At 50.2% G+C, this 13100-nt stretch overlaps 1 protein-coding gene across 2 annotated transcripts in view; it reads left to right on the top strand.

The window, feature by feature from the left end:
• The window catches only part of LOC126536162 (putative polypeptide N-acetylgalactosaminyltransferase 10), a 167863-nt gene that overhangs the window by 144421 nt on the left and 10342 nt on the right, over nucleotides 1-13100 (top strand). For both annotated transcript variants that reach the window (XM_050183037.3, XM_050183036.3), the window contains 3 exons: nucleotides 496-862; nucleotides 2342-2591; nucleotides 6361-6561. In XM_050183037.3, coding sequence (XP_050038994.1) covers nucleotides 496-862; nucleotides 2342-2591; nucleotides 6361-6561 — 818 coding nt within the window. The remainder of the gene's footprint in view (nucleotides 1-495; nucleotides 863-2341; nucleotides 2592-6360; nucleotides 6562-13100) is intronic.

The following is a 13100-nucleotide window of genomic DNA, read 5'->3' as shown; positions in this document are numbered from 1 at the left end:
AAGCTTCGGCAACGCCCACGGAAAGTTTTATTGTGATGGTGAGCTTGGTAACGAGATGCGCTTCTTGCTATTTTTTCGCTCACCTGCATAGTGTTCGCGTTCGGCGTAGCCTTGCGTAGTGCGCGTTAACGCTTAGTCAGTGCAGCGTAACTCATTACCTAAGGGCCGCGCAACGAACGATCGCACAAAAATAGTGGTAGCCGTAACACGAAGAGAACGAAAGACAGCGGCGTCGATTAGAGAACAAAAGGGGGTAGCCGATATTCTAGTTTAGGTTAAGAGATAGAAAGAAATCAAGTTGGGCAGGTCATGTAATGCGTAGGACAGATAACCGGTGCTAAATTATAGTCCAAAGAGTGGGTGCTCAGGGAAGTGAACAGAAAAAAGCTAAACGGATTCCTCGGAAAGAAAGCATTAATTACACTTCTTCACGTTGGGCTCCTCAAACCCCGCCGACTCCTTCGTTGTCTCGTTCCCAATGCCGCGCCCGTGCAGAGCAGCTGAAGAAGCCCCTGGAGGACTACATCGCCAAGCACTGGAGCAAGGTGCGGGTGGTGCGTGCGACGCGGCGCGAGGGCCTGATCCGCGCCCGGCTGCTGGGCGCCCGGCAGGCGACCGGCGACGTGCTAATCTTCCTCGACTCGCACACCGAGGCCAACGTGAACTGGCTGCCGCCGCTGCTGGAGCCCATTGCCAAGGACTACCGCACCGTGGTGTGCCCCTTCATCGACGTCATCGACTACGAGACGTTCGCCTACCGCGCCCAGGACGAAGGCGCGCGGGGCTCCTTCGACTGGGAGCTCTACTACAAGCGGCTGCCGCTGCTTCCCGAGGACCTGGCGAATCCCACGGAACCCTTCAAGTGCGTGTACGCCGCGCCGCGCGGCCACCTGTCTTGCAGTCGCGTACCGCAGTGCCCGTTTGCTCTGTAGTCCCAGTAAATTCAAATAGTACTCACAGGAAATATAGATAGGTTCTTGCGCTTCTGCATCACAAACACGATAAGATTACCCACAAAGCTGCACATTTTCGCATTTTAGGGGTAACTGACGTAATGCTTCAACATGCAGTGCGAGAGCGAGACAAGAAAAGAAAGGGAAAGAACAGGCATGACACTCTCTATCATCTGAGAGTTTTATTACACAGGAATAGCTAAATAGTGTGTACACCAAGAGCCAACACTTTATCAAAGGTATATCCACGTCATATACGCAACTTAGCGACACTATTCTAACTAATACAATCGGTTTGCTAACTCAGGCAGAGATCAGTATGAAGGCTGCAGAAAAACCATTTGAACTAAATATATGTCCCGTTACAGCACAGTGCGCGCATGCTTGTCGCTTATCTATCCAGCTATGGGCAAACCATTTTTTGATTCGCTGATGGAACAGAGGATTTCGTGACTGAGCGATTCCTGCGTGACTGATATTTAACGTGCTCTGCTGTCGATCATACTTATAGTAACCGACATCATTTAGTGAAATAATTGTACAATGGCTCAACTAGAATAATCATTTTCTCTATGTAATTCTAGCATGAGATCTAAGGTAATCCGACCACTAAAAGTTACAGAATTGGGGAAGAACTCATAGGAGCGACCAAATAACCGCATGTAGAACATGAAGTCTGGCTTTGAAGTAAGGCGTACATTGCCCTTCCAAATTTTAATTACATTAATTCTGCCTTCAGACCCAACATACAAGTCCTCGCCGCTCTTGCCGTTATTTAATGTAAGGAGCCCCACTGACCTTTGAAAATGCGAATATGTGCTCCGTTGTACGATCTGCCTGGTTCAGAGCATAAGGGCACGTGTTGCGAGACAGAGAAGCCATCTCATTTCGTGTCTGCGTGATTACTTAAACGTCCGAGTTTTTCGAAGCTATCGGAGGTAAGCATAAATTCATCCCCTGTGTGGACTGCCTGATCAGGGCCGTACTTTACACGAAATTTGCTCTTCTGACAGGATCGGTGTAAACAGCCGTTATATTTGCCTGCTGGAGATGTGCCCTCACGAGTAGTTCAAAGCGTCTTCTATAAAGGTTCGGGCAGGAGTAGGGCGAGAGGATGTCTGTTCTTTGGGTAACGAGCGGTGCTACTAGCGATTTCACTGTACTTCAGCACTTGGGGAGGCCTTGGCAATATGTTGGCCGAACTTGCACGTCTCGGCTCTTCGTGACCTCGTAGTATCAAAATATTGTGCGAAATCCAGCCGCGGGAGGCTGCGGGCAGTACTGGTTGCTTTCCTGGTCGTGTGTCGAGTTCCTGCGTCCGCGCCTGGTACTCGGCCTCCCTCATGTGCGTGTCAGCTGCAGAGTCAACGTGACTGGTGCACGCGCAGGAGCCCCGTGATGGCTGGCGGCCTGTTCGCCATCAGCCGGCGCTACTTCTGGGAGCTGGGCGGCTACGACGAAGGCCTGGACGTGTGGGGCGGCGAGCAGTACGAGCTGTCCTTCAAGATCTGGCAGTGCGGCGGCACCATGGTGGACGCGCCCTGCTCTCGGGTGGGCCACATCTACCGCAAGTTCGCCCCGTTTCCCAATCCGGGCATAGGAGACTTCGTCGGCCGAAACTACCGCCGCGTAGCTGAGGTACGTGGCAGGGGGTCTTTACAGTTTGTTTGGGAACGTTGCACGTAAACAGGGACGTAAAGATAGAAACAGTTAGCATGGCGCTGTGGTCTAGTTCCGGGATGGCAGCAGGTAATGCGCTCTAGTGGTCCCTTCATCGCCGCACTGGGAACTCCCTGGTGCGAAGAGGGGCACCATAGCGTGTTTCCTGTCGCCGTTCAGGAACTTTACCCCAGCGACGTTAGCCATCTTGGTCACCATCTGGTGCGCCGAATGCTAATAGTTTACACGCCAAGCCCACAAAGCGAAAATGAGGAGGCGATTGCGGCGCACTTACATTACTTCTGGCGTGACGCGTCACTTGCGCGAACGCTACCCGCCTTTCCTCTCCGCTTTTCAAGGGAATATTCTGGCTATTCCTAGTGACCACATTATCTCCGTGTGGTAAGCAAGTAAATGCGATTTAGTCAAAGCAGAAAGCCAAGTGTTCCAGCTGTTAAGACAGCAGCTGCCCTGTGAACCAGCTGAGAGCTGGGCTGACTGGGCGGTGTGTTTGTGTAACATGTCTTCAAGGGATGCCCCTGATGTCAGAGACATTCTTTGTTAGACTACTGTTGATCTAAATATCCGTAGTGTCACTGACGCGAGGTATATTCGTCATAGTTGAGTTTCCATCCCAACACAATTTAGGAGACTGGATCTCTCTTCACTCATCTTGGAGATGTATGGACAGGAAAAGGACTGGGAAAAGGAACGTTTCTATGCATGGCAGGTGTTTACATCCTTCTTTGTTCAACTTCTCGCGAACCGATGCGAAATGTGAGGTACCAAGCCCAGCTATGGCGAATACTTTACTTTGCGTGCTCGGCATTCAAGTAATGCAGAAGCCGAATGTATTGCGCGTAAAACCAGAGACGCGGCTCGCAGATTTCTGAAGCGTCCATTGCCGTTACAATCACTAAGCCAAACCATTTACGTCGCTCTTCGCACCAGTGAAACACCGGTTGAATAGGCACTTGGGCCTGAGCGTCGTCATTAGCCGCAAAGAAATACGCTCCTTCTCGAAGCACTCTGTTCAGCTACTACCCACCCGGTGCGTATCTTCGTTCATTCATTTGCACACGGTGAGGGATGGACGAGCGTGATCGGTCCTGCTTCGTTGGCTTCGTTACCCTACCAACAGTGAGCAGAGTTCGCAAATACTTCCTTTGGTAACGAGAGCCCGAGGACTTCCTGCTACGAGCCCTATAGCTCCGACCCGACGTCACGCTTGGAAACGACGCGCACGGCACTTCGCTTGGCTGCTCTGTCCGCGGGAAAGGAATGATGCCGAGAGCGACGACAATTAATCGTGAGCTCTTTTAACGATTCTTGCTTTTATTCTGCGTAATTAATCTTCCGTCGCGCTGAACGGTCGCGTCGTCGGCAAGGCGTATGCGGTGCGTGTGCTTAGCCGTGGCGCACTAATGAACGAGGAAGTAGTCGAAAAGGAATGAATTTGATGAAGAGACCTTTTCATGCGTTTCATTTCACTCCCCCATATGACTGAAGTGCCTTGGATGTTCAGTGCGTTCGGTGATAGTTGTCTTTGGAATCTTTCCTTTCCATCTTCGCTTCACTTTTTTTCTCATCTTCCTTTTCCCCCAGTAACAGGGTAGTAGACCGTACGACTGGTTCCGTCAGCCTGTCATTGCTCTCCTGTTTTTCTTTGCCACCTGTTTCCTATAACTCGGTTTCGAACAATCGAGCGTCACTATCTAACCACACTTTCTCCCCTTCCGAAGAGCAGTCTTCCCGCCGTCTCCTCTCTGCTCCTTCGCTCATCTCTATTTAGTGATGTTCCTAAATAACGAAACATTCCAAAGCAACCCGGCTTCCTCGGATTTTGAACAGCGGCCTTGTCGTCATGTTTTGTCGGGGTCTCGATCTATCAGCGCTGTGTTTCAGTCATGAGACCTTACCAGCTAGCCCAGCACTTCCTTCTATTTAGTGGCGCTGACCTGGAGGCTTTTATCAGAATGGCGCAGCCTGCTGCGTGCCTCTTGTTCTGACTATGTTTTTCTTTCTTCTTGGAGTGGGGGGAGGAGGGAGGGGGACTGGCCTCTTCCGTTTCGCCAATTTCAGCGTCGTATATGGGACGCTCGTAAAAGCGTGGGCTTTCCGGCGTGGAGGGACACTGGCTCGCCTTTAATGCGACGTCGAAGGGGCACCGTTCTCCTGCAGTGAGCGTGGAACTGCGAGGAAGTGGTGGACGTCGGAAGGAAGGGAAGCATGCTGTGAGAGCCGCCCAAGTCGTCTTTTTGGCCGCTGTCTCTGTAACCCGTCTACCGCAGTTGCGGAGATCGCGCAAGGCAAAGTAAATGAACGAATCAGTGCGCCAGAAGAGTCAAAATAAGAATAGAGAGTCGCAGTTAGGGAGAAACTATAGCCGATTGCGACCATATACTATGTACGCGGCAACGACGCCGAAATTGGTTTTTTAGGCAATCAGCGCACCGATTTCGATGCGGTTAGTTGCATTTAAGGGAAGTTGAAATCTGATAATTTTGGTGAGTAGATCTTCCACGTATTCCACACATCCTTTTTTTTTAGGTTACCGTTTCTTGGCAATCCTCATAAAAAAAGTGGGAGACGGTCAATCAAAACTATGCTCTATACAATCGCTCTAATTTAGCTTTTTTTTGCGATAAACTTGGTTCATATTGGTCTATCGGCTGCCTCACGAGATAATTTCTCTGTTTCACACGTATTTCAATAGGGGAATCGGTGTTGGCCCCGAGCTAAGGCTTCTTCCAAAACGTACAACTGCAGATGCAGAAACTTGACACTAACTTGTGGCCCGTAGTGTTTCAATGCTTCAAATACATTTGGCTAACACTGGCAGAGACTGAACCACAAAAGTGCGTCCTCTCATTTCTAAGTAGATCAATAGATTGATGCTTCGAAACGGCACACGCGTGCTGTGCGCTCCAAAGCTAAACCGCATAGCGTTACCATATTTTAGTGCACCTGGGCGCTTGCATATTGCAATGCGTAGGCGAATGCGTGAGGTCCAGCTGGGCACAGTGGCGGTTTCAGAATTTACTTTACAAATCAGTTTCTAGATAACAGATCTTCAGGTCTTTTCAACACTTATTTGACTCTTGGGGTCATTACTGCGTATTGACAGAGCTGTACCTTTACACTGATCCCCCCATCTTCCTCCTGCACCTAAATACCTAAACCTAAACACGTACTATAATCGGTGACAAGATGAGAATTCAGTACAAGATTTTCCCACAAAACCGCACTGCATCTGCCCTCCGTGCCTCCGTGCTCCAAAACATACTTTCCAGGAAACGCTGACATTCAAGTACGCCTGCGCCGTGACGTCACGGAAATGAGCAAACATAATTGGCTGCCCATCTGTGCAAATTCTATTTAAGTTGGACAGCTCTGTTTTACCACTGCGTTCGTACATAGGTTGTCACCGACTGCAGTACTTACGTTCCGCTGCTAGGGAACGAATCAGTGCGGTCGGTGGCAGGTATCTCTTAGTAGGAGTTACCGCGGTGGCAAGCGGACTAATAGAGAGTTTAAGCGTGTCCGGTATTCCGGCAAACGCGGGTCGTTTGGGCGGACTACCGGGTGAGCGGAGGCGTATAATTACACGCGAGCGGCCGGATTGGCGGCGCCACCAGGTGGCGCCAGCTCTCAGGCCGTCCACGCTCGCGTTTGCCAGAATACCGGACACGCCCTAAAGCTTTGAAATAACAGCACTCCCGTCGCACCTTTCCTGCTTGCTGTGCAGGTGTGGATGGACGAGTATAAGGAGTACCTGTACATGCGGCGGTCGCACTACCGCAACCTGGAACCCGGTGACCTGACGGCGCAGAAGGAGCTTCGCAAGCGGCTCAACTGCAAGTCCTTCAAGTGGTTCATGGAGAACGTGGCCTTCGATCAGCCCTCCAAGTACCCGGCCATCGAGCCGCCCGACTACGCGTGGGGAGAGGTGAGCAGTGCAGACGCATTTTATTGCGATAGTAATTATGTATGGACAACCTACACGCGTTTTCGCCGTCACTTTCGGCACTGTGGCCGTCGCCGCCCTGCTGTACCGAGTAAATTTTCACCGCTAGGAGAACATATGTGGCCTGCGCGCCGTGTGCGGGTGGCCTCGTGATCTACTACGGATGCGAGGGCCAGCATGCGAGGGCGAGCCAAGAATGCTGGGGACGTCATGCGCGCGTCTTCCCACGAGCCCAATGTTCAAGGTCACGTTGTCGGGTCAGCGCTGCCATATGGCAGCGCCCCCTACGCCCCGTTTGCATGAATGCAACAGTGGCGCATCGCATTGCCAAGCGCATTTGGGAAAGGCGATGCGACGCCGTTTACATGTAGCGCATTAACTCTCACGAAAACGTAGCGCCACATATGGTGTCGTATAAGGGAAGTGCTGCCGACTTCCGGTGTAACTGGTTTCCGGTAGTGGGCCGAGTGCACGTTGGTGGCTGAGTGCCGAGAAATAGACAGCTTTAGTTTAGCGTACGCAACTTATAGCGTACGCTATACGCTATAGTGTAGCGTACGCTAAGCAGTGCACGTTTTTTACAGTTTTAGTTGGCCAGCGAGATCTTTGGATCTGAGAAGCCATATGCCGTCGTTGCGGCTATTTCCCGACTCTAGCGATAGGTAGCGCTGACATCTCGAATGTTTCTTTCGTTAGGCTTCGACTCGTTCGAAACGAGAAGCGATATCTCCAAAACACCACAAGGTTACCCATAATACTCACTCGTCGAAGCGGCCTGAGACTAAGGGAAAGCCGTCTACACAAACATTTGCTGCGAAGTGCATTTTAAAAAAGCAACGCCAAATTCAATTCGGAGCGGGCAGCCGGGACCGCCACCATGTTGGTGGCTAATTCCATCCCATAATTCCTAATGCGACGATCCTGCGTTTACATGCTCCGCGAGAGTCGACTCGCGCCCGTAAATCTACCCTCCCCTGGCGCATTAATGCGATGCGCCTTCCTAGCGCATTACTTCTGTTTACGTGAATGTGATGCGCTAGAAATGCGATGCGATGCGACCCTGTCGCATTCATGTAAACGGGGCTCTAGATAACAGGTCTGTGCCCTCTGCTTTATGACGCCATGCTACTTGAACCGAAATTTCCGTTGCCAAGCCCGGCATGACGAAAGCGGTGACGTCAGAATCACCGCGGCTTACTCGGGAGCGTCCCCATTCGATTCTATGGCAGGCGGGAAAGGTAGCATGACGTCATGGATCGAAGTGCACTGGCCTTGTGCTGTCTGGGAGACGTTTCCTATGGCAGGGCTTAAAGGAGGAGATAGCGTGCCTCCTCGTCAGCTCCGACATCCCGGCCGTGGCTGCGTGTTGCCATATACAGAGTGCTTCACGTAACTTGTGCCAAAGGCTTTAAAAAAAGTGGTTAGCCGCAGTTGAACGAAACCAATGGCATGTGGTTTGCCGTCATGAGGTGCTCCTTAGTGTATTTTTTATATTCCGCTTAATTAGTTAATTAACTAAGATAAATTATGCAAACATATTAATATTCACTTTAGGCCTAAGTGCGTTTCGTTGTGTTGTAGAGGTGGTTCAAAAACGACCCATCGAATTTGTTTGGCAACGCACATGCTGCTTCGCGAATTTTTTTCGGCGTTTAAAGAAAGCCCGCGAAATATAAAACCACGTAACTGCGCTCGTGCGCTATCGTATTGCAGCCCTTTCAACCGTGCGTCGAGCCTATCGCTTATCAGGGACGACGGCGCTTCCTATCCCTGTGCCACCGCCAAAGAACTCGATGCCTGGAGCCGCGGCCGCTCGCTTCACCACGGTCCGCGCGCACGGTTCTTTAGCACGAACGGCGATTGAGAGTGTTGCAACATACGATAGCATACGAGCGAATTCACGTGGTTTTATTTCATATTTCGCGGGCTTTTTTAAATGTCGAAAAAAGATCACCACGCCGGCCGTACGTTTTCACAAAAAAGTGGATCGGTCCTTTCTGAACCCGATCTACAACGCAACGAAACCCATTTGGCCCTAAAGTGAATATTAAACATTTTGCACAATTCATATTAGGTAATTAACTAATTAAGCGGAATATAAAGAAATAATCGAAGGAGCGTCACATGACGGCAAACTATATGCCGTTGGTTTCATTCAGCTGCGGCTAACCACTTTTTTTTACATTCTTCGCACAAGTTAGGTGAAACATTCTGTATGGTGGGGCTGCCCGCGCACCGTACGTTGCATGTCATCTGCTGCGGATGCCAGGGCGAAGGGCCAACATCGAAGGGCGAAGCGCGAGTATACAAGGATGATCCGAGAAAGCTGGTAGCTTCATGCGCGCTGTCTACACGCGCGTCCGGTGTTGTAGGTCATGTTATCGCAATTGTCGAGACGCGGCACAGTTGAAATGGTGAAGTGAGCGGCAGCGCGAAAGTTTTGGGACAAGCATTCGCTTTCCCTTGTGCTAGCGCTCCTCTTTAGCTAGCGCTGTGACAGCGAGTGCTAGCAGTCATCGAGTGCTCGCGGTCATCGAGTGAGATCTATTCGTGTTTGTATTTTGTTTTTGAACGCGTGACGCCACACTTGTTTACGTGGCAAGCCAGCGTTTACTGCAATTTGTATGACCCCTAACGCAACGAACATTATTCGTGTAATTGTCTAATATATTTTGCTATCATTAACAATGCTCCATATTTCGGGAAAAAGTTAACCTTTTTTTGGCATCCCATATTATAAGCTTCTGTGCACTGCGAAGCCCGAAGGTGCGGGATCAGTACCGGCCGCGGCGGCCGTATTTCGATGGAGAGGAAATGCAAAAACGCCTGTGGATACCGTGTATTGGGTGCACATTAAAGAACTCCAAGTGGGCAAAATTAGTCCGGATTGCTCCAGTATGGTGTGCCTCATAATCCTGTGGCGGCCTTGGCACGAAAAACTTCAGAATTTCATTTGGCAATTTTGACATCAGCTTCGGGAGGCGTCTCGCTAGCATACGTTTTTTTTTTTTTTTTTTTTTGAGTAACAGAGGTCTTTGCAGCAGCTTTTGTAAAGGCACGATATTGGTTAACTTACGCGACACACTAAATTGCGTCTTATTTCTTCTTACTTCTTATTTGCGTCGTGCACCTCTACCACTTGCACTATTTCTGAACATTTTAAGGTTATTATTAAGAGCTGTAAATTAGCAGTACATTGCTTTGTATAAGTTATCCTGGCCCGATACCTCATTGATGGTATGATCTCTGTTCCTCTACGCAGCAGGAGGCGTGTACTTCCGAGCACATTATTGGCTGCAGTAGCTCGGCGGTCAGCATTGCGCAGTTAACACCGACCATGCGCGTATTCTTACCTTCCCGCACTTTTCTTTTTCTGCCCAGTTGATGACGACGGAGTAAATAGCGTTTCTCGCCAGGTGTGTACCGCCCTAACTTTCGAGACAAATTCACTCGCACCGCAAACGCCTCTTGCGCTCTTTAGGAATATCATGGAGGGATGGGGAACGAATAGCCGAAGAAGCCGACCGCGAGAACTCCACCGCCCGGTGGACTTGAAGCGACGATGCGGCTTTTCATGTGAGCGGCTGTTTTTTTTTGTGCGAACGTTGGTCGCGTGCTCGACTCTCTCTCAACGTCCTCGCAGCCAGCAACGTTCCTCGCCCACCTTTCTCTCGTCGTCTTCTCGCGGAATCGATATGGTTTCCGCCGCTCATCTGTCACCGTCCATTTCCACCGCGCGGCAGGCAAGCCCGCTGCGATGGCCGTATCGCGCATATGGGGCGCGCGCACGCCCGCGAAGTTCGTTGCACGAGGGAGCGCAGTGCTTCGTTTCGCTTCACTTGTCTCGTATTCGCGAGATTCGACGGTGACAAAAAAAAGAGGCGCGCACAGACAGCGCGCTACGCGCCGCCCGCATATCCGCCGTTCCTCGGCGTTCTTATCTCGGCGTGTTCGCGTCGTGTGTCCCGACACGACCGCGGAACCGCTTCCACCGTGCGCGTCCGCGAAGTCGCAGCACCTAGCGAGCCGCGATAGCACGGCTAATGTGGAGGAGGAGAAACAGCAAATTGCGCCCGGATCGCGTTTCGTCGTTCTACGCGGGGCGGCGGCTGCGCGTTGTCGTGTTCTCGCAGCGCCGATATTGCGTCTTTTTGCGGAGAGTGGCCAAACACTTTCCGTGAACGTTGCGGCCGCCCTCGCCTCTACACTTCGGGCCCTGTTGCGAGCGCCGTTGCCTGTTTGTTTTTCCACACTTTTGCCATCTTTTCTTTTTGTTACTTTCGATTTCTCTTCTACATATTTCTTTCTCCCTCCGCAAAAACAGAACTTTCTTTCTCTCTCCGCCTTTCCTTTCTTCCTTGTTTATTGTCGATTTCTTTCGCGCTGGGAAGTTGAAGTGATTTATAGTACCCACTGGCGGCGGCGGCTTCCGTATCGTGCCGACGCAAATTATCGCGGCGCCGTTGTTTCCCGGTTTGTCGTTTTCACTTGCTTCTATCTCTCCATCTTTTTGTTTAGTACCACCATGCGCGCAACACAACTCCACTGTTGTGGCTTTGGTTCAATGCATAGTGTCGGAAGCTATTGCAACATAAGCGATGCTCTGCGACGATGCTATGTATACATATCGTTTGCTTTTAATGGCCTCTTATATACAGAGATCCTTTTATGCTTTTTTCTTCTTTCCGGAATCATAGACAGCCAGAAGCATGACAAATGGTGCTATGTTGCGCCACATGTTTATTTCGCGCGCGTACTTTGTGCTTAGTTCGTTAACTAGGCTGCTTTGTGTGTGTGCGTGTGTGCGTGTGTGCGTGTGCGTGTGCGTGTGCGTGTGCGTGTGTGTGTGTGTGTGTGTGTGTGTGTGTGTGTGTGTGTGTGTGTGTGTGTGTGTGTGTGTGTGTGTGTGTGTGTGTGTGTGTGTGTGTGTGCGCGCGCCTGTCTCGCAGCAGTTGCGCTATGTTTGAGGTGTTTGAGCTTCGTGTAGGGTTGATGGAACTTCTCCTGTAATGGCTGCGCACAGCAGCGATTACTGTTCCTTGTCACCCTAATACCGTGCAGTGGGTTGCAAGACAGAGCGGCTCATAACTAAGCAAACTTGCACTCGCGGGACAGTGGCACATGTAGACTTCGTGATTGGCTGACGCTCGTTCGATCGTAAATGATTGTTAATCAGTGCAAAATTTTCGGCGAGCCAGTAAATCTTGTGCAATACCTTTGAGCCTGGGAAGACAACGACGCAAGGCACTCGAGACGCTATGCCTCACAACTTCTTCATTCATAGAAAGAAAGAGATACGCTGGATTCACAAAGCTTTTGTATCGTAAGCGCTGCTTCCGATCGGCTGACCGCACTCAATGATATGTCCATCATCATATTTGACTAGCCTCTGTTCTTTGGAGCGTAAGAAGATCTTTTGTGAACACTAGCACACGTGCTTGCATAGGTGCGTATAGATAGCATACGTAGGCTACACATAGCGGTATGAAAGGAAAAATTGCCATCCACCCTAATGTAGTGCGAAGCTACAAAGGAAACCCATACGGGTGTCTCAGAAAGAAAGCTGCGCAGTTGACGAAACATTTGTCCTGGTTCTGGTCTGCGATCTGCTAACCAGGAGGTTAGCAGATCGCAGCGCGAGGACGAATTAATGGTCAACTCGAAGCCCAGTACCAACACTAACTACCATTATGTACACACAGTGGTAGCTAGCCACTGCATGTTTCAATGTGTTTTCGCTATCGTCGTGGGCCATCACCACCGTTGTTGTCTAGCATATAAAGTTTGAACACTTCAGCCACCCGCACATCAGTTAAGCTGCCGGCCAAACGTTCATATTTCGGTCCAGTAATTCCTCTTGTTTTCCATCCCAGTACGGGAATGATACTGAACTTACGTCTGTTCTGTGTGAACAATGCAGAAAACATCCATGGGGAAAGGCATCGCGATGGTTTCAACCCAACAGCGTTTCCCACCTGCCGCTGCAACTTCGTGCATTCCGCTGCTGATTAAGTCTATGCCGCGTGTTCTAGTTTCAACTATGATGCGTGCTTTTTAGAGAGAAAAGAAAGTTCTGCTCGAATGCCACGGCGAAAAAAGAAATAAAATTAAGCCTTCAAATGTTTGAGTTTTAAGGAAGACCGAGCTAAAACGTAGCTATTCTTTGTCCCTAAGCGGCGCAAGGCGATAAAGGAAAAAAAAGGGATAAAGAAAAGACGCTGCCATTAGCGCTTTGTGCTGTCTGCGCGTCTCAGTTCGTGTTTGTTTTTTGCCTCTACACGGTGAGGGAACGATTTCATGTCGCCGGCGCTTTCGTAACAGGTGTGAAAGCTCAGCGTCGTTTTTTTCTTGGAGACTTACGCAACCACGTACGTGAAATTGAAACGTTTGAACAGAGGAGCGTATCCGTTCGTGTGCAACGTTAACAGTAAGCCCAGTTTACCTTCGCTTCTCTTCTTTCTCTTCTTTCATTCTTGCAGCTGCACGTGTTACCATGAGCTAAAATATGCTATAAATCAAAC

This window comes from Dermacentor andersoni, chromosome 4 (genome assembly GCF_023375885.2).
Source record: "Dermacentor andersoni chromosome 4, qqDerAnde1_hic_scaffold, whole genome shotgun sequence".
Taxonomy (NCBI): Eukaryota; Metazoa; Arthropoda; class Arachnida; order Ixodida; family Ixodidae; genus Dermacentor; species Dermacentor andersoni.
Note: the sequence above shows the minus strand (reverse complement) of the source record. Positions and strands in the feature narration are given on the sequence as shown.